The sequence below is a fragment of the Brachyhypopomus gauderio genome, unplaced genomic scaffold (genome assembly GCF_052324685.1).
Source record: "Brachyhypopomus gauderio isolate BG-103 unplaced genomic scaffold, BGAUD_0.2 sc643, whole genome shotgun sequence".
Taxonomy (NCBI): Eukaryota; Metazoa; Chordata; class Actinopteri; order Gymnotiformes; family Hypopomidae; genus Brachyhypopomus; species Brachyhypopomus gauderio.
The window spans coordinates 9,037-30,587 of record NW_027507463.1 but is presented as its reverse complement, the minus strand read 5'-3'; the positions used below and the strand labels follow the sequence as shown (position 1 = coordinate 30,587).

Sequence of the window (21,551 nt, the reverse complement as noted above, 5' to 3'; positions counted from 1 at the left end):
GTGCTTCACACAAACACAATCAAATAAAAACAAAGCGAATTACTTGTTGAGTTCTACAATCTCTGGAATGTTTCTGCAAGGCAAAGAAAGCTATATAAATGGAAAATATAATGAAATTATGTAAATAGAAAAGAAAAATAATTATTAAAGAAAATGAGAAAAACAGTTTATATAATATTTAAACAATACAATTACCAGTAATTTAAGTAGGAAATACAAAAGATTAAAAGTCTAATGATAACGTGCTGAAAAACAGCTCAATTATAAGCACAACAGAACACAAACGTATTGAACCTGGATTTAAAAATCATTACTGCTGCAAGATAGATTTATGTAAAAGTTACTTTAGTTAGGTGTAGCATGAAGACTAAATGTTGCTTGGCCGTGTAGAATCAGAGAGAATATTCTGTGGTCTCACAGTTGGACTCACTGTCTGAAGAGTTTTGCTATGTGCCTTGCCACAGCTAAGAGATGCAGTATTTCACATTTGGTCATATTTTTAACAATTAACAATTTGGAATAACATTTTTAGTTTGAGTTGCTTGAGTAAAGAACTCAACAGGCATTGGATCGGAAGAGGCTGACTGGCTAACTCACCAACAGACCATCTGCTAGGAAATCACAGTCTGATATGGACAGTGAGAGTCATTGTGTGAACGTTTAGCATGTTTACCAGAACTGATTTGTCAAGACCTTCAAATCCAGCTGAGGGATCATTACATGAGATGAACTATGCTGCCAATCACAGACCTCCAGCTGAAATATTAAACACTCAGAGCATTTCACTGAATAGAAGACCTCACCATCCATTAAAACTTCAAGATTTAGACACTTGAACAATGATATAGTCTAAATAATTAATCTAAAATAATCTAAGCAGGATTTATTTCACAAGACTTAACTTTACTCTGACTTCACTTTGATTTTGGACAAAATGGTATATTTATTGCAAAAACGAAGAAAAAAACGTTCTATTGATTATAGACTACCTTTAATGCTACCTTTTTTTGACAGGCACTTTCTCGGGCTACATTGTTGCGCTGTTTAGGACCTTTTCGTTATTTCAAAATGGCGGCGGCCACACGGTTGTGCTGTGCCCTACGCATATCGTTGGAAGGTGAGATTTGTGCAGCATTTAAATTACTTTAACGCGTTTACATTGTCTAAAGAGTGAGAATATATACTTCGAGCTGTTTTTTCATATGTGCAACGCAGTAATTTAGGGGCGTTTGTAAGAGGTATTTGATGAGCGTGCCCGCTATCATTGACACTTGTGTTACATTCACACTTTGGACATTTGGATGAACCGGTTTCTGTAAATATCTTATTATGAACATAAAATAATCTCGTGTATTATTTGTATTATTTGTGCTGTCTGCACATCTTATACCTGTGTCTCTGCAATGCTGTAGCAAATAAGCCTGTTGTTTTGTAGTGTAAGCTCTCACTCTTGATGCAGAAATAAGATCATAATTCATTCATTATTATTCATAATTCATGACCTGCTGTTACTTCTTGTGTCTGTGAACCTTTTCTTACTGTCGGTGCTCGTAACGGTCTTGTGTTTCTGAGCTAACCTTGTTTCTTTGGGTGTCTTTTTAAAGGTGTTGGGAGGTTTCAGGCGCTAGGGGGCGCTGCGTTGACCCGACCTCTACTGAGTCCGTATGGCCTGGCTGCAGCGAACCGAGCCGGTGCCTGGCACCAGACCCGTCCGGCCAGCTTCTTCAACAAGTGTAAGGAGAGTCTGATGTTTGTCTTGGTCAGACGGGCGTGAGGTGTCTTTCCTGAGGCATCAGTGTTCACACTGGGTGTTCACACCTGGCATTGTTGTATTTTTATCAGTCTAAAACAGTTCTAAAATACCATGATGCTGGACAGCGATACATTTTTCTGCAGTGGCTGTTTGAACTACTGCCATGTAACGAGGAATGTAGCCATGTATCCTGGCATATGTCTGATAATCTTGTATATGAGAATAACACAAGTCTGATAATCACATAGGTCTGATAACACGTCTGATAATCTCATATGAGAATAACACAGCAGTTCTTCAGCCTGTTTTATGCGATCGAGCAACTACATTGAGTGTTTTGGGGGTAATATTGTGACGTGAAGCAGCGTGGCATCACCAAAGAACTGAACAGTTCCTCATAACGTCTTCTTTGCGTTAGTCGTTTGTTTGCTTGTTGTCACAGAAACTGTGAGGAGATTAAGAGGAGGTGTGTGTCCTTCATATCAGCTCAAAGCAAATCAGTCAGGTCACTGTCATCCTGAGCCACTGGCTTCCTCCAGCACTGCTTAGACATACGTCAGACTGGACCTGGTCTTCACCGATCTCCTCCACAGCTACACGCAGGCTGGGCAGTTCTGTCTGAATGTGGTGATGGGTGTGTGGATGGTTTTAGAAGACTCATGTAAATCTGCTGGTGCATTGATTATGATGACTATTATGGTTGCACAATATATTGTGTGCTAATCACTACTGCAGTGTTAATCTTGGCAATGCTAATACATGGTTTGTTGATCACTGCTGCAGTGTTAACCTTGAAAATGCTAATATATTGTTTGTTAATCACTACTGCAGTGTTAACCCAGGCAATGCAGAAGGCTGCAGAATATAAGGGAGTTCTATAGCAATCACATTTTGGAGTTTGGTGTTTGAAAGCATTCTCATGACGGCTTCCAGATTCCATATCACAAGTGAACATTTGGGTCTTCTCAGACCATCTAGGAGCAGAGCAGATCTTTCAGGTCAGCAGGAACTGCTCAGTTAGTCTTGCCCAAGGTAAAGACATGGACAGGCAGCATTTAGCTATTACGCCATTTTTTAAAACAGCACATGTGGTCAGAAAACTTTACAGGAGTCACTAGCTGCTTTTAAATCTAAACTAGACACATTTTAGTTTGAGCGAGTCTTCAGCTCAGGTTAAATCCTCTCCCTTTGTCCTGTAGCTCATGTTCAGCACCACAGTGCTGTTTTATTCCTCATTTATTCTGGCTTTATTTTTTATCTCAACACATTATGTTTTTATTTGAACTATTTTAGCACCAACACTTCTTTTAGTTGTAATTTTGTTTTAGAACCTAATTTGAATTTTGTTGTGTTTAAATCGGTTCTTTTAATTTTTATCTTTTCAGTTTAAATCAGTTGTTTAATTTGCTGGAGTAACAGCTTTTTTATGTGAAGTAAAGTCAGGGCGTTATTACTGTGTATGAGTAGAGCTACATAAATAAACCTGCCTCGCCTCGCAGACAAGCTGAAGACCACAGGCAAATTTTGCACAAGTACTCGCAGCTGGGGTGGGGAAATAAAAATAGAGAGATTTGGGGATGAATTAATCTCTCTCCAGGCAGTCCTGTTCTTGTTCTCAAATGTTTAAAAGCACAGTGTCTAACCATGAAGCCGGGTTCCTTGAGGCAGCAGAAAGTTTCACAGCAGTAGACGCTACGGTGGTCGTTGGTAAGTGCCGAGGGCTGCCAGCTCGGTGGGGATGAGCCTTCTAGAACCGTGACGGATCCCCATAACTGCTTCGTAATTGGTTAGTGTCTGATCATTGGACCTTGAGAAGGGCAAAGGTGACAGGAACACCTTAGTCTGTTGGTCTTTAAAGCACAACCGTTGGAGCGCAGTGAAGTGTGTGTGTGTGTAGGGGTTAAGAAGGGGTGTGTGTGTGTGAGAGAGAGCTGCGGCAACATCATCACTGCCTCTTGCCATGTGTTCAGCTGTCGCGTCTGATTGGTTTGATCTGAAAACAGCAGCCTGCCAACAATGATGTATTGGTTTGATATTTTGGACTAATTAGATGATTCATGGAGATGATGCATTGATGCCTCATTTCTGCATGATTCAAGGACCGGCCCATTTAGAAATGTGCGTCAGGAAACGTACTAAGATTCAGTGTCGTTCCTGGGCGTATACGCTGACGTTGGGGGTCGCCCCTGGGCGTATGCTGACATTAGGGGTCGCCCCTGGGCGTATGCGCTGACGTTGGGGATCGCCCCTGGGCGTATACTGATCAGCATCATTACTGAGAATATTTTTTTCTTTTTTTCTAAGCTCTTGTCATTACTACTTTTTTTCATTCATCTATTTTGTACATTGGCAAACCCATTTAAAGTTCATGACCTTTATCATGTAAGCTACAATAGGAAAATCGTATTTTTCCTATTGTACTGACCTTTTCCTCTAGACCTGCTTTGCCATTAAGGAGATATCCAAGATGCTTCTACGAGTGTCTTATGCTGCACACAAACAGAACTGGGAATGTGCCGTAAAGAGACTTCCAGCTTGAACCAGTCATACAGGTATATGCCCGCGTGTGCCCGCGTGTGCCCGCCTGTGCCCCGTGCTGTACTAACAGTTCGCCAAGTTGCTCTTGTTTTCTGCCTGCTGTTGAACCCTTGCTGACTGCCACATGGTGTCTTCTCTATTTGACTTGCTCGGTTCGTTGCTCAGTGGGTTTGAGCTTTGTAAAGATGTACACACGTAAAAACATTTTTATTGCCGTTATCTTGCTTTGACCCACTATTATGCCAAAATGTATTTTGATCTTTTTGACGTAAAGTATTTACGTGGGTCCCAGTGGCTGTTGTACGCGCAGCTGTGCGTAGTCAGGCTTCTGTTTCTCCTTTATGAACTGTTTATTAACGAGCCTCCAGTGTCTGCAGGGAATGGGAGGTTTGGCAGAGAGCTTCCCAGAGTCATCATCTCACCAGGCTCGTCCTCGCCCGAGCCCTTCTGGTGATGCGTATTGTTTAGCAGTTCTGCTGTGTAGGGGATTAATGAAGTTTTAATGCTAAATTATTGGCTGCTGGCCTGTCAGATGGAATTAAGCTGTTGCTTGTGGTGCTATTGTTGGATTCCGATGCTTCGTTAGGTCTGCCTTCGTTAGGTCTGCTCTTCCGTTTTCTTTTAATTAAGCTGTAATTAATTCGGGACAACGCCAGAATGCTCCCAGCACCTGGCTCCAGTTGTCCTGTCAAACCCCACCAGTGGCAGGACGCAGAGGTGGGAATGAAAAACCATTTGGAGAGTAAACACGCCAGTTTTACAGTTAATCGTGGGATCCGTTGTCACACGGGGAGATGTTTGTTTGAGATGTTCTGTGACTGGAGCTTCTCATGACCCAGTCAGGGCTTTGCTTTCTTCTGGATGCCGACCCCTCTGCTCAAACCCGCCTGGTTCATGTCGACAGTAATTTGCGGGGCCTTATGGTTTAGAGCTGAGATTGTTTTTGTTTCTCCCTGGTGTGGTTGAGTAAAACTGTTAAACGAGCCTCTGATCTTCGTTCCATCACAAATGTGAGTATTTGATGCTCTAATTGAAGGAGTCTACTCAACGTTTAGCTGAACGCAGATGGCGTTAACCCTTTGAGGTGACACGAAGACGTGAACTGTGACACGAACCGTCTGGAGTCTAAATGCTACAATGCATTTACCTCTGAAGTGATTCAACCCATTTTCAGTTGGATGTTTGTTTTTGTTAGAATACAGCCAGTTCAGTCACACTTGATGGTGGTTAGGGAATGATTTGGCCAGGAAATGTTAGCCTAGCTACACGCTAATAACCAGGAGAAAATGTGACTATAGGACTGAATGCATGGGAGAAAAAAGCAACAACTCTCACTATAATCCATAAAACAAAATTGTGAAATTTAGGCCAGACTCATTTATGTGAAGGGTCATAATCTTTAATTTGGGGCTTGACGATATGAAGGATCGTGGTATATTGTGACGAGGTTATGTTGCATTATATCGTGATTAAAACCTAGTGATGGCCACTTGATATAGTCTAAGCCTGCCTAATTTCCACTGGTATAATATATTTGTAGGATCATGTGATTTGTTGTAATGTGTAATTTCTGAAATTGAGTGCAATGCTTCCAGCACACCAGAACTACTGTGAGGTCGTAAACCTCCCGCAGTGTTAGCGCTGCTGAACTGGCATTTACAGTCATGGTTTAAACGGCATATATTGTGTAATATGTGTCTGTCTCTCTGTGCCTCTTGATAGTCTGTGTGCATTGTATGTGTGTATCTGCGTTTGTGTACATGAGTCTCTGTGTGTGTGTGTGTGTGTGTGTGTGTGTGTGTGTGTGTGTGTGCTTGCCTGTATGTGTTTGCATGTGTGTTCCCAAGTATGTGCTCATTTGTGTGTGCTTACATTGAATGTTTTACAGTGACGTGTGTGTGTGTGTGTGTGTGTGTGTGTGTGTGTGTGTGTGTGTGTGTGTGTGTGTGTTTGTGTGTTTTCCAGTGACGGCTGATGAACTTTGGCGTGGCGTAATGGCAGAGAAAGGCGCTGGGTCTCGTAAAGGCAGAGGAAAGAGGAGCAAACGCAAACTGAAGAAAAACCTCAACCGTGGCCAGACCCTCGGGGAAGGTACACACACACACACACACACACACACACACTCATCAAGACCTTCACAACTACAAACACTTTCAGTTAGCGTCAAAGTGGGAATTCTGCTTTCTCCATCATCACCACCATCCCCCATGGCCCGTGATTGGCCCGGCCCGTGATTGGCCCGGCCCGTGATTGGTGGGGCCCGTGATTGGTGCTGCCCCCTCATGACACCCCCTTTCCCCCATGTGTTTCATAAATAGAGTAGCTTAGAGTCTCCCGTCTTTTGACCTACACCTGTTTAAGCAGTTTGTGGGTTCGGGAATACTGTATTGCTGAGTTCAGTATACTGTAATGCTGGGTTTGTATACTGTAGTGCTCTGCTCTACTGGGGCACGGGTGCTGTATTGCTGCAGCTCAGTAGCGCTGTGTTGCTGTAGCGCAGAACACACCCCCACAGTGCTGCAGATTCCTCTTTAATATGAATCCAATCCTCTAAGCTTCTAAGTGACCTATTGCACTGCATAGTGGAATCTCCTGCATCAATGTTTACTGGGGCTTATAGGGAAAGCCTTCCTGATGTGTGTGTGTGTGTGTGTGTGTGTGTGTGTGTGTGTACACGTTCGGGTGCGCACATTTTGTCTGTACAAATCTGAATGGCAACACAAGCTGATTGTGTGTGTTTTGTTTATTTATAAATAAAACATTGTCCCAGTGTGTTTCGGAACACTGGGACGATGAGGTCAAAGGGCATGCAGTCTTTGATCCTAGTGCATACGCATCCGTGCTGGTGCAGGGTTTAAGAGTGGCTCCTCTTTGCAAACGGTCGTCCCCTCTATGGGTGACAAACCCGGCTCCAATCAGAACAGCCCAGGGTGAACCGGCTCCAATCAGAACAGCCCAGGGTGAACCGGCTCCAGTCAGAACAGCCCAGGGTGAACCGGCTCCAGTCAGAACAGCCCAGGGTGAACCGGCTCCAGTCAGAACAGCCCAGGGTGAACCGGCTCCAGTCAGAACAGCCCAGGGTGAACCGGCTCCAGTCAGAACAGCCCAGGGTGAACCGGCTCCAGTCAGAACAGCCCAGGGTGAACAGGGTGATGGTGGCAGTATCTGGAGCTGGTTAGTCTGGTAGCACAACGGGTGGAGAGAGAACCTCAATCCCCCCCGTTCACACAACATATATGATTCCTATATGATTCACTCAGTATAGACATAAACACCCTTAAATGAAACTCGTCATTCTCAATTGAGCTGCGTAGTTTCTAGGGGTGTGTTTTAAAAAATCGATCTTTCGATTCAAATCGATTTTCATTTGAATGATTCGATATCGATTTATGAAACCTGAGATCGATCTTTAGAATTGGCCAATTTTCCCCGCATATGCGTACTGTTTTAACGTCTCGCGTTTTATTTCGCGAGATCATCCTTTTCTTCTCGAGCACCGCCACTTGGCTGGGGTGATCAGTTAAGCATGGCTGCAGCAAGAGTAAAAAAAATGTACCTCTGATCCACATCTATGATTCAATGAGTTACTAGTTCGCTCTGGCCCCAACCACTGGCAAGCGATCGATCGCGATATAATACTTAATTTGTGTCCATTTTACACCGCCACCCCCCTCCAGGTTCAAATCTCACTCCAAGCGATCTTGAAGTTGGCAACCCTGCAGATGTATGGTTACATTTTTGCGATTAAACTATCTACAAGTTCTCCCCATGCCAAAAAATAACCGAAGTGCTTGAATTCCACCTTTTAAAGGTGTATGAATCCTGCAAACATGACTTTGTTCATTGCGCTGAAGCGCAGCGCGCGCAAAGTTACAAAATTCGAGAGGTGCACGATCTCGTGAAGCGACAGTGCACGAGCGGAGCCACCGCAATTACGTCGTTTTCGGCGCGCGGACCCTCACGCCAAACGCGACGCGTCAAGTATAAAGCTGTGAAGTTTTCTCAACAGTTGGCAATATTGTTACTTCAAAAAGGAGCTGTCTCACTCCTCAACATGTTGATCAGCTCCTTTTCTTGCAGAAAAATTTGACAATCTCCATGATGTCAAAAAGCAGTCATGAATAAATCTTAGTTTTTGGACCTTAATGTTTACAATATTCAGAACTATGTTCATAAATGTTTTTGTTACATGTAAAAAAAAAAAAAAAAAAAAAAAACTTCATTTGCACTTTAAAAGGCTGTTCAAAACTGCTTTCAATGCCTTTTCTGGTAAAGGAGCTATGTGGAAGAGTGTGCATTAATTGATATTAAAAAAAGAATGTAACTGTTGTTCACAGTATAAACACTAATATCTTAATACATTTTAATAAAGTTTGAGTATTCCTTGAATCATTACAACATTTCACATTCAAATTACACTTTTTATTGTAACTGAAATGTCCCTACAAGAATCGATATTGAATCGAAAATCGAATTGAATCGGGACCTTGTGAATCGAAATGGGAAATCAGTGGTGATACCCACCCCTAGTAGTTTCAGTGGCTGTACACACGCACGTGTGTAAGCGTATATGTTTGTTAACATGGCTCCTCTGTCTCCAGGTCGTGGGGGCTATCTCTGGCCCGGTCTGAACGCCCCAGTGGTAAAGGCCGGGACCGTTCAGCCCTTATCCAGGCGTGGGGAGGCAGAGCAGCAGGACGTGAGGGCGGAGTTTGAGCGGCAGCGCGATGAGTGGGACAGGAGGAGAAAGATGAAGTTCAAGAAGGAAAGAGGCTGGACCGGCCGCTCCTGGGGAGGAATCAGCATCGGCCCGCCGGACCCAGGCCCCAATGGAGGTATGTTTGGGGGGGGGCAGGCAGCCAATCAGAGAAGCTTCCAGGCAGTGGAACTTCATTGTGACATCATGATCAGACGGCTGGTCATGATGTCACAATGAAGTTCCACTGCCTATTTTTATTGCCTGGTCTGTTTTGATGGCTGTTGTCTCCTGCCTAATCCATTAATACTTTGTCTTCTGTCTTTCTTCTACATCTTCTTCTCTCTCTCACACACTCTTACTCAAGCAATAAACACGGTGTGTAATGCACTGCAAAGATTCTGCCTTTAATTTATAGTCTCGGGGCCTCTCTATCTTTTTCTGCCACCACTCTGTGTCTCCATGACGATTAGATTTCCTGGCTGCCTATTGGCCGGTGGCGATAGGCTTGGCGGCTGTTTGCTGGGCTGATGGATTGCATGGCAGTGTTGCAGATTCGAATCTCAATCATGTAAAGATCGATCCTAGCCCAACCGCGCCCTTGACTCCGCGTGGCAGTGGCCCGCTTATATCCTGGGAGTGTTCCTGAGTGAAACCTGTCGTGAGTAACGTAGCTACGGCTGAGCCTTGAGCAGAAGCCTGAGATTAGTGATCACACCAACAGCAAGATTCATAATCTCCCTCCTGACATATTGAGAGAGGGAGGTGGGGGAGAGGGAGGGAGGGAGAGAGAGAGAGAGAGAGAGAGAGAGAGAGGGGGGGGGGGGTGCGTCTACAGGGAAACTGTAGGAGTTATCACTGCACTGCTATCCCCCTAAAAAACTCTCCTTACAGTCCTCTCTGTGTGTGTGTGTGTGTGTGTGTGTGTGTGTGTGTGTGTGTGTGTGTGTGTGTGTGTGTGTGTGTGAGATTTGCTGTCGCTGTATATTACAGTACCACAACAGTCACATAAATGTAATATTTGTTTTCTGTATTTTCAGAAACCTATGAAGACTTTGATACCCGTGTTATTGAGGTGAGTTCATAGAGGTGTGTGTGTGTGTGTGTGTGTGTGTGTGTGTGTGTGTGTGTGTGCGGGGAGGGGAGGGGAGGGGAGGGGCTCTAGAGGGGGGGGGGGGCAGACGAGCACTGAAACCCTCCACACTCGGTCAGTTGCGTTTTCTAGATGTTCAGGTATGAGGAGAACCATGTGGCCGTGTTAGTTCCTCACCCTGTTCATTATTCTTCAGTTTGGACCCACACGACCTCTGTTGTTATTTGGGGCCGAGTGGAGCACTACCTGATGATGAAGAAATAACCTGCAGAAGCTCTCAGACACACCAGGGCTCGCTAATGAGCGCAAAGTGCTCCTAGCATCTTAGCTCTAGCCCTTCAGTTCTTCAGTTCTTGTTTCTGTTTATCCCTCTCTCTCTCTCTCTCTCTCTCTCTCTCTGCCCCTCACTGGGATCAGTGAGGGGCAGTTGAAGCTGCCTGTAATGCTCCAGGAGCTGTTTCCAGCACATCAGTATTTTAGCGTCTCTCATTTTCAGAATAAGGACAGAGGGTATTAAGTTTGCAAAGGATGATGAAGGAACTGGATAGATTTAAGTGGCATTTATAATGATGTATTGCATGAATAATAAATCACCCAGAATATTATCACTCACACTCATGGCACGCGGACACACACACACACACACACACACGTGCTTGTAGTAAATGACAAAAGTGCAGTTTAAGATACTCTTGACTTATAAAAACACATTAATTTAATCCAAAGTTTCCTGGACGCTGGTCACACGTCCTGAAGGACGAGAGAGATGCTGCCAAGACAGGGGGACGTGGGGGACGTGGGGGACGTGGGGGACATGGGGGGCGGGGGGGCGGGGGGTGGAGAGATGGATGGAGAGATGGATGGAGAGATGGACCCAGAAAGAGAAAGGTGGGGACAGGAGGGCAGATGGAGAGATGGGGGTGGTGGAGAGGGAGAGATGGAGTAAGATGAAGGAGGAGAGGTGTAGAGAGAGAGAGAGAGAGAGAACATCCTTAGGACTGGGATGCTGGTAAATGGGGGGGCTAATGTGGAGAGAGGAGAGATTGCTTTAATACAGCAACTCCCATTGAGAAACATGGAGGGAGGGAGGGAGAAAGGAGGTGTGGGAAAGGGGGAGGGAGGGAGAGGAGGAGGTGTGGGAGAGGGTCTTGGGCTCGGAGGCCATCACGGCTCCTTATCTCCACCAACAGGATTTCATTTTTAGCTTTTCCTCTTCCTGAGCTATTTCTGTGTAGTCAGAAGTGCCAGAGAGAATTTAACATGGGGGACTGTCTGTCTGCCTGCTTGCATGCCTGTCTGTCTGTCTACATGTGTGTCTGTCTGCCTGTGTGTGAAAGAGGGCACAAACTGACCTGAGGACAGGTGGTGTTTCTGTCGCATTGTCCCTGTGTAAATGTCCATGGAAAATAATACAAACCAGCTTCACTCCTTGGCCAACTTAATAACCCTCTCTCTCTCTCTCTCTCTCTCTCTCTCTCTCTCTCTTCTCTCTCTCTCTCTCTCTCTGTCCTGCCCCCCCCTCTCTCTCTCTCTCTCTCTGTCCTGTCCCCCCCCCCCCCTCTCTCTCTCTCTCTCTCTCTCTCTCTCTCTCTCTCTCTCTCTCTCTCTCTCTCTCTCTCTCTCTCTCACTGTAGTACTCTCCTTAAATCCTCTTCATGTCTGCGTTAAAACCGCCCCTCTTTCTGCTGATGGTGTTAGTAGTGGACACACACACACACACACACACACACACACACACACACACACACACACACACTCTGTAATGACTGAGCAGCCTTCATTGTGCTGAGTGCGGGGAAACACCCCTGCGGCACAGCAGTGGCCCCGCCCCCACACACCAGGTCCATCTATGCCCCGCCCCACCAAGAGCAGGCCTCAGGAGGAGGGAGCACTCTCACACACGTCTGAACTGGTGCTGTTCTGTTGTGTGGCTCAGCCCAGTGTGCTAATAAACACATTAGTGAGGGAGACCATGTGTAGAAATGCAGCTGATGATGAAGGTTAGTGTGATAGTGCTAGTGTATAAACTGTCTAGATTGCATGCATGTAAAGGCAGCGTAAAGAGATGGTTGTGTTTACTGGTGTCTCACTGGTAGTGTAGAGATGGTTGTGTTTGCTGGTGTCTCACTGGTATTGTAGAGATGGTTGTGTTTGCTGGTCTCTCACTGGTGGTGTAGAGATGGTTGTGTTTACTGGTGTCTCACTGGTATTGTAGAGATGGTTGTGTTTACTGGTGTCTCACTGGTATTGTAGAGATGGTTGTGTTTGCTGGTGTCTCACTGGTATTGTAGAGATGGTTGTGTTTGTTGGTGTCTCATTGGTATTGTAGAGATGGTTGTGTTTACTGGTCTCTCACTGGTATTGTAGAGATGGTTGTGTTTGCTGGTCTCTCACTGGTATTGTAGAGATGGTTGTGTTTACTGGTGTCTCACTGGTATTGTAGAGATGGTTGTGTTTGCTGGTGTCTCACTGGTGGTGTAGAGATGCTTGTGTTTGCTGGTGTCTTACTGGTATTGTAGAGATGGTTGTGTTTACTGGTGTCTTACTGGTATTGTAGAGATGGTTGTGTTTGCTGGTGTCTTACTGGTATTGTAGAGATGGTTGTGTTTGCTGGTGTCTCACTGGTATTGTAGAGATGCTTGTGTTTGTTGGTGTCTCACTGGTATTGTAGAGATGGTTGTGTTTGCTGGTGTCTCAATGGTATTGTAGAGATGGTTGTGTTTGTTGGTGTCTCACTGGTATTGTAGAGATGGTTGTGTTTACTGGTCTCTCACTGGTATTGTAGAGATGGTTGTGTTTGCTGGTGTCTCACTGGTATTGTAGAGATGGTTGTGTTTGCTGGTGTCTCACTGGTATTGTAGAGATGCTTGTGTTTGTTGGTGTCTCACTGGTATTGTAGAGATGGTTGTGTTTGCTGGTGTCTCACTGGTATTGTAGAGATGGTTGTGTTTGCTGGTGTCTCACTGGTATTGTAGAGATGGTTGTGTTTGCTGGTGTCTCAATGGTATTGTAGAGATGGTTGTGTTTGCTGGTGTCTCAATGGTATTGTAGAGATGGTTGTGTTTACTGGTCTCTCACTGGTATTGTAGAGATGGTTGTGTTTACTGGTCTCTCACTGGTATTGTAGAGATGGTTGTGTTTGCTGGTGTCTCACTGGTATTGTAGAGATGGTTGTGTTTGCTGGTGTCTCACTGGTCGTGGGAGTCGTTCAACCTCTACCTCAGTCATTCTTGTCTTCTGTGTCCTTATGGTGGTTTTATCCTGTCTCCACTAACAACCACAGCCCTTATCTGTAATTCCTACACACCAAACACACACATACTCTTTTACAGATAAGTTAATACATATTGTTATAATACATTTTACATAATTTGATATCTGGATCATAATTAGAAAAAAAAAAAATTAAAAACTTAAAATAAGTGGTAAGGAGGCCACCAGGTACCAGTGTGAGAACGTGATAAAATTTTGACCAGTTTAAATAAAACCTGGTAGAATTGTAGCTAATGAATTTGAAACAAAGTGATTTTATAAGTTGTTTACATAGTGTGTCTTTTGTCGATAAGCTGACCATGATTCACCTTATCGCATTTCCCTTGATAGTAGACGCTGTTCTGTTGTAAACATGGTTGTTTTTTAGGAAAACCGTATTTTGATTCAAATTTCAATTTGCATGAAATTAAAGGTTATGGCACAAAAAGTTAAGTTTGAGAATTTCCGTCCAAAGGTTGAAAATTACAGCCATTGAATAAATTGCTAAAAAATGAACTGGACCGTCTGGTGTGCCGTGACACTGGAACGCAACACGCCTCATTTCATCCGTCGTGATCTGTGGTCCCCGAATGGTCCAGAACTGAACCCTGTAGACCATAATATCTGGAGTGTGATTCAACAGCAGGTTTACAAATGGCCTGTAGGGGGGCGTGAGTGAACCGGGCGTGGCTTGGCCAACGTGCTCCCTGCTGCCACGGCGAGTCTTTGACCACTCCCTCTGATGGGCGTGTACTAATGTTGAAACCTCTGGGGAAGAGGAGAAAATGTGGAGGACAGTTGGGAGTGCCTGTATAGATCAGTGTCTCTCTCACTGTGTAAAAATATGTCTCTCGGTTCTTTAGTGTGTGTGTCAGATATGATGGTATCGTCTAGATCTACACTGTGGGAATGTACTTGTTCGAGATGTTTACTTGACACCAGCTTTATCTTATTTTCCTGGTGGGGTATATTGACTCGTTCTTTAATTTCCGCTACTCCACCTGTGTAGGTGAAACTGGCGTTTTAGGGCTCTCTTGGCTGCCTTGCTGTTTGGATGGTGGTGGGGGGGGGGGGGGGGGGGGGGGGCGGATCAAGGGAAGTGGGGAGAGTGGGAGAGGGAAATGTGGAGGTGGAGAGAGAACCATGGTGTCAGGGTGGAGGAAAGAGTGGGAGTGGAATCAGGGTGGAGGAGGGGGCGATCAAGGTGAAGGAGGGGTGGTATAGTCAGGGTGGAGGAGGGGGAGGGTGGAGGAAGCGGAGGGTGTAGTCGGGGTGGAGGAAGGGGGGAGGGGTGTAGTCAGGGTGGAGGGGGAGGGTGTAGTCGGGGTGGAGGAAGGGGGGAGGGTGTAGCCGGGGTGGAGGAAGGGGGAGGGAGTAGTCGGGGTGGAGGGGGGGGGGGGTGTAGTCGGGGTGGAGGAAGGGGGGAGGGGTGTAGCTGGGGTGGAGGGGGGGAGGAAGGGGGAGGGTGTAGTCGGGGTGGAGGGGGGGAGGGTGTAGTCGGGGTGGAGGGGGGAGGAAGGGGGAGGGTGTAGTCGGGGTGGAGGGGGGGAGGGTGTAGTCGGGGTGGAGGGGGGGGGGGGGGGTGTAGTCGGGGTGGAGGGGGGGGGGGTGTAGCCGGGGTGGAGGGGGGGGGGGGGGTGTGGTTGGGGTGGAGGGGGGGGGGGGGGTGTGGTTGGGTGAGGGGGGGAGGAAGCATGAAAACAGTAAACAGGAGATTCAGAATGACCTTGAGTTTCACAGGGTGAGTAATAACGTTAACAGCACTGGAAAACCTCCTCTGTTCTAACACACACACACACACACAAATATATACACACACACACTCACACACTCTTCTTTTTCTGCTCTCTTTTTCATTGTCTCGCTCAAAACTAAAAATGACAACTAGGCTCTAGATCGTTTCTTTTAATGTTCGCTTCCCCTCTGCTGTGGACAGTCTCTCACGTGCACACACACACACACACACACACAATTTAGCGTAATGGCTTCAATATCACTCAATCGTGCAGATCTTTAATAATGTAGGGGACAGGCTTTTTTATTGATTTACGTCTCAATCTTTCATGTCGTTTCCTCCGTGACATGCAGGCAGATGAGGGCGCTGGAAGCTCTTCCCCGGTGTGGTAGCGCCCCCTCTGGGGCAGGAAGGCAGTTGAGCTGAGGGCAGACCGGCACTAGAGGCACTTCACATGCTGATGAGGCTGATGTGCTGCTTATATCATGTTGTCGTGTGTCTTTCTGTGTCGTGTGTCGTGAGTCATTTAAAGCATTGGAATATAAAGAGAACGTTAGGCTGTGCGGCAGTAAAGTCCAGGGTATTTACCTGCTGTGTGTGTGTGTGTGTGTGTGTGTGTGTGTGTGTGCGCGTGTGCGTGCGTGCGTGCGCTCACGCTTGCATAACTGAAGCATGAGAACTGTGCAGCTCCATAGCAGCAGACTGCACGCCCCTTGCTATGGTGTCGCATTGCCCCCTGCTGGTCATCTTATGACACTACACACTAAACGCCTCCAGTAACTGGCCTTAAAATGGCATGTTTATGTTTGTTGTGATTGACAGGTGAAGAGTGTGTTCAATATGACGGCCAGAGAGGGCAGGAAACGATCAATCAGCTGCCTTGTTGTAGTGGGCAACGGCAATGGAGCTGCAGGCAAGTTTAAACACGCCTTTACACACACACACACACACAAGCGCGCACTTGTTCACACAGTGATGCGTGTTAAAATGAGCAGTGCCTGGAGACTGAACTTTTGTCTACTGTGTAATATTTTATTCCCACGTCTGTTGCACCAGACTGCAGAACATTTAATCACGTTAACGAGTCTGTGGTCCACACACGCGGGTGTGTGGTTCTGTTAACGTGGGTGTGTCTGCATGATGTGTGTTTGTGTAACGGATGGATTGTTTTTTGACTGTGGTGTGTTGGTCACGCTTCATACTGATGGTTACTGATAATGACATTTCCATGCTGATTATTAAGAAATTCGTGTTTTTAGCTATCTCGCAGTGGAGTGTGTGTGTGTGTGTGTGAGAGAGCACGTCTGTGTGTGTCGAGTCAAGTAGAAATGAGAAGTGATTGAGATTTGGCGTGTTAATGTGCCCCTTTTATTTGTCTTTAGGATTTGCTTTGGGAAAAGCAGCAGACAGAAACACAGCTCTCAGAAAGGTTGTGTGTGTGTCTGCGCTCCCTGAAACCCCCTCAAATACCCAGACCACCCAGGATTAACAAACAAATATGTTAAATATGACAGTAGAGATGTTTTGTTGTAAATATTACATATTTGTGTTTTTCAGGCCAAGAACAGTGCAATACACTATCTCTATTACATCGAGAGATACAATAACCACACCAGTAAGTCTGTCTGTCTGCCTGTCTGTCTGCCTGTCTGTCTGCCTGTCTGTCTTTACTCCTATTCAACATTGGCATGCCATCGTAACCATTGTGATATGAAGACATGAATGTTCTGCTGTTCTCTGAACGTTATGCAGATCCGGACCTCATATCTAATTCCGGGCCCTGGGTTTGTAATCCTTGTAGCTGACTCAATGATTCATGTCACTGGTTTCCCACTTTGTGGTCACACCTGGCAGGTGAAGGGAGGGAGGAAAACCTGGAGGAGCTGAAGACTGTGGCCCGTGATTGGAATGAGGCTGGGCTATAGAAACACACACACACACACACCTAACACCACCCCAATAGAACCCAGTGTTATTGGAATGAGGCAGGGCTATAGAAACACACACACACACACACACCTAACGCCACCCCAATAGAACCCAGTGTTATTGGAATGAGGCTGGGCTATAGAAACACACACACACCTAACGCCACCCCAATAGAACCCAGTGTTATTGGAATGAGGCTGGGCTATAGAAACACACACACACCTAATGCCACCCCAGTAGAACCCAGTATTATTGGAATAATACCTGTTTTTTTTCCATTTAAAAGTGAATAACATGGTTGTTACAAATTCACATTTTGGTGAATTGGTTTAATCTCACACTGAAAAATTGAGAAAATCCAGCCTTTAATCTGAATCAATTTATTCTAAGAAAAAAAATTCAAGAAATCATTACTTACGAAAACCCTGTATTTCAGAATTGCCCCAGCATGTCAGAATTGCCCCTGCATCTCATACCTTATACACCCTCTCATGTCCAGTAAATCAGCACGTGGGCAGGGACTGGGACGTCTGTGGTAGAAGTTTGACTTGGTGGTCACTAAACCGTCTGGCGTTGATCTGTTTGTGTGTTTTGCGCCACCGTCCTGCTGGTAGCAGCAATAACGAGTTACTTGGCAGGAGACGTTTGATGTGAAGTGTCCACTAGGCCATCTAACCTGACATGATGTTTGGTGTAAAGTGTCCACTATACCATCTAACCTGACATGGTTCCCAGAGCCATGAGAGGAAAATGGCCACCGCACCACCGCGTCCTCCAGCGTGGACACCACCTTCTCATCACTGTCTCCATCCTTTATACGCCAATCCCTCCGTTAGTGCTGGTTACCAAAAAAATAAACATGGGTGGCTTTTATTTTATCTCCCCAAAGAGCACGAGTCTAGTTCCAGTGACGGTTACCATGGCGATCAGGTGTGGGTGGGGCTTGGTGAAAGGCGTTATCTCTGCAAGAATCTCTTGGCATGGAGATGGAGTCCGATGGTAGTTCTGGAGATTTGGTGACCCCAAGATGCTGCTTTTCTTGTACGTCTCCATCAGGGATCCTTGGGGTTTTTTTCCGCCTGTCTAACCCCCCCCCACCCCCCCCCCCCCCCCCCCCCCCCCCCCCCAAACTCTGAAGGGAGGCAAATTAAAGTCAAGGGCAGGTTTCAGTTGTCGTTGACTGGAACATTTTGATTGTTGCCTTAATTGTAGATGAAGACATTTTCAGTCTATATATTTTTTAAAGCAGTTCACTGACCTCTGAAGGTCAAAATACGTTATCTTATTGTGTTCTCTTGTTTCTATTGTTGAAGAATGACTAATACAATTTCACCTCTGTCACCTGATTGAGACAGAGACAGACAGACAGACGGAGTCCTTCAGCTGTGTAAGAGTATGAAATAAAACGAACCAGTTTCTATTTTGGGGAAAATTAATTTCTCTGGAAACCTCCTTTACAATTTTGTCCTTCTCTACAATTTTGAAAATCTCTTATTAAAATACACTTACCTGGAATACCTTATCTGCTCACCTGGAATCTTGTACCTTTTTTGTTTTACTTTAAACAAAAGTGGGGGGGGGGGGGGGGGGGGGGGGAAACCAAGGAAGTGAGACACGTGTAGGTGTGATGGCAGCCCTGTGTGTGTGTGTGCACATGTGTGCGTGTTCATACGTCTGAGTTCGTACGTCTGAGTTCGTACGTATCACTTTTTTCTGTTAATTAATCCGCATCTCCCTCTTGCTCTAGTTTACCACGACATCGAGTCCACCTTCAAAGAACCACCCTCCGCATGAAGAAACAAAACAAGGGTGAAACATGTGAACACACACACTCGCACGCAGGAAATACTCCACACACACACATTCTAGAGTTCTTTGCCACCAGACAGTTTAATCATTAAAACTACAAGCTCATCATTCACAGGTGTTTAAAAGCACAACAACACTTCCACATTACTAGTATAATCCATAATCTCAGTGCATTATGTAGGGTAATCTAGACGTGTGTCTGTCTCTCCCTCCATCTTCGTCTGTGTGTGTGTGTGTGTGTGTGTGTGTGTGGGTGTGTGTGTGTGGGTGTGTGTGTGTGTGGTGTGTGTGTGTGGTTGTGTGTGTGTGTGTGTGCAGGTTACGGTCTTCACTGTCACAGGGCTGTGATTACCATATGTAAACTGATTGGCATTGAAGACATGTATGCCAAAGTTGAGGGTTCTGTGAACCTGCTGAACCTCACCAAGGCCCTCTTCCAAGGACTGGTCAGTCAGGTGAGACCTTCCTCCATGGCCGTGGAGATCTGCACACTCATGGCTAATCAGATGAAGCCACATTAGTCATCATACAGTCATACAGGTTATATTGTTGCTTTTTTTTATGCCTCAATTTCGTGTAAGCTGGTCCGGTAGAGCAGGTTCTCAGGGCTTTGGTTCTCAGGGAGCACACGCTGTCTGCTGATCAACGTGTGCAAGGCACTCTGGGTAAGACCGTCTGCCCGAAGCTTCAAATAAAGACGGAAGATGGACGTCGCACAGATGTTTTACGCAGCACGACCAGCAGCTAATATAGGTTTGATCAACCAGCTGAGGGGCAGATCAGAATAAGATCAATGAGATGTTCAAGACAGAAGGTCCTTCATCAGTGTCTAACGAAGTTGCACATTCACATTTAAGGAATACGTGGTGTTCTGGGCCCAAGACGGTCTGATATGATCGAGGTTGATCCAGGAGCATTTGGCAACAAACCACCACACACACTCGACTGCAGGCTCACACGTGTTTTAATCATCTCCCAGCTGTTTCTAAATCATTTCTCAGTTGAAAAGCATGTTTTTTGAGGAGCTCACCAGATTGTAAGCAGATATCTGAACATCCGCCAGCTCCTCCCAGGTGGTGTAACCTCTCTGGATCTCATTAGCGCCACTTACAATATGACAAGCGCAGCATTCAGCAAATTGGACAACTGACGGTTGGGCAGAATTTCATGGCAGCGGGACGCCAGGTCCTTTGTCCCTCTCTTTCTCTCTCCTTTCTTCTCTTTGTCTCTCTTGTCTTCTCCTCTCTTTGTCTCTCTTGTCTTTTCCTCTCCTGCGTCCACTCCCAGTCTCCTCTTCTGACGGCGACACGTCCATCGTCCCTCCCGCCTCCTGTTTACCTAATGACTTTGTGCTGCGTTTATGCAAATGACACTATGAACCATAACGGAGGGGAAGAAGGAGATAGGCCAAGCAGCCATTTAATGTCCAATCAGCATGAGTGCTGCCACTCATTGAACTAGAGCAGCATGAATATACAAACGCATATGTCCTCATTAGCCTGCATCATTTGCATAATTGTCTATATGAAACAAGGTTTTAACAGTCCTGCTACTGTCCTGTTGAGCAGGATGTCGGGGGAGATCCTGTAGTGAATGTTTGTCTATTGATTTTCAGAAATCTCCAAGTGGAGATTTAGTGAAATAACTGCTTGGAGTAGTGGTGATACTAATGTATGGAGAATTAGGTTCGAATTACAGCTGTCCCAGGTGTTCCTCAAGGTGTGGCCAGAGGTGATGGATCATTTGTGAGATTGTGTGTGTGTGTGTGTGTGTGTGTGTGTGTGTGTGTGTGTGTGTGTGTGTGTGTGTGTGTGTGTGCGGAGGGAAGGGTGTGCGGAGGGAAGGGTGTGCGGTGGGAGGTCATCAGTGCTGCCCGGGTGTCTGATTTCAGCATTTCATACAGGCCGTGGTATCAGGCTTCATGCACCCAACATCATGTTCATATGGGGACGTGCACCAGTCTGGATGTGGGTTCTCTTACTATACATTAAGGTCTGTCGGTAAAGATCAAGATGTCAGGAGGTTTGTGTGTGCGTGTTTTGTTTTTAACGTAGTCTTTTGGGTCTGCAGGAGACGCACCAGGCTCTGGCCGACAGGAAGAAGCTGAACGTGGTGGAGTTCCGTGAGGAGCAGGGTGTGCTACCCTTCGTGGTGGCCCGGCCCACGCAGGGCACCCGGGACGACCCGGAGGTGGAGGACGAGGTGCCCAACACCAAGCTCCACTGGCCCGACGTGCAGGCCGCCCAGGGCATGAAGCGCTCGGTGTGGGCCGGTGTGAAGAGGACCATCTGGTGATGAGCTGCGTTGAGCTCTTTCAAAGAACAAAGCCCAACGCCACATAGGCAGAACTGAGCACACACACACACACACACGCGCGCACACAATCCTGTATTTCGCCCTCACACACTGGCTCTTCACCCCAAGCCAACTTTGTGTGGTCAGGAGTCAGGGGCCGGTCACAGCACTGCGTTCAGCAACGTGGCTGTAGGCTCACACATTTGTGACTGGTTGTGATCGCAAAGAACCCAATAAATGTTTTGAAAGCATCTCTGGTATGTCTTCTGGTTTTGGCGTGGGGAGTTTAGTGTACAACATAAACCCTCATTTTTCTAATTTGTTCATTTAATGCAGATCTAATGCAGTTGTGGATGCTCCAGTGATGATTCACAGAGGCGACCAAATGCACGTGCCTTTAGCAGACGTGTGGTCAACGGGTGTTTTATTACTTATTCAACGTGAACAGTAG

At 46.1% G+C, this 21,551-nt stretch overlaps 1 protein-coding gene across 1 annotated transcript; it reads left to right on the top strand.

Annotated features, from left to right (window-relative positions):
- Nucleotides 1-963: 963 nt before the first annotated feature.
- Nucleotides 964-21,351, top strand: LOC143507172 (small ribosomal subunit protein uS5m-like). The gene is given in 12 exon segments (XM_076996524.1): nucleotides 964-1,117; nucleotides 1,605-1,733; nucleotides 6,257-6,382; nucleotides 8,893-9,126; nucleotides 10,028-10,062; nucleotides 15,890-15,980; nucleotides 16,450-16,496; nucleotides 16,625-16,682; nucleotides 18,744-18,767; nucleotides 18,770-18,805; nucleotides 19,124-19,260; nucleotides 20,876-21,351. Coding segments are annotated over 12 exon segments (1,191 nt in total). The 5' UTR covers nucleotides 964-1,068; the 3' UTR covers nucleotides 21,101-21,351.
- The last annotated feature ends 200 nt before the right edge of the window (nucleotides 21,352-21,551 follow it).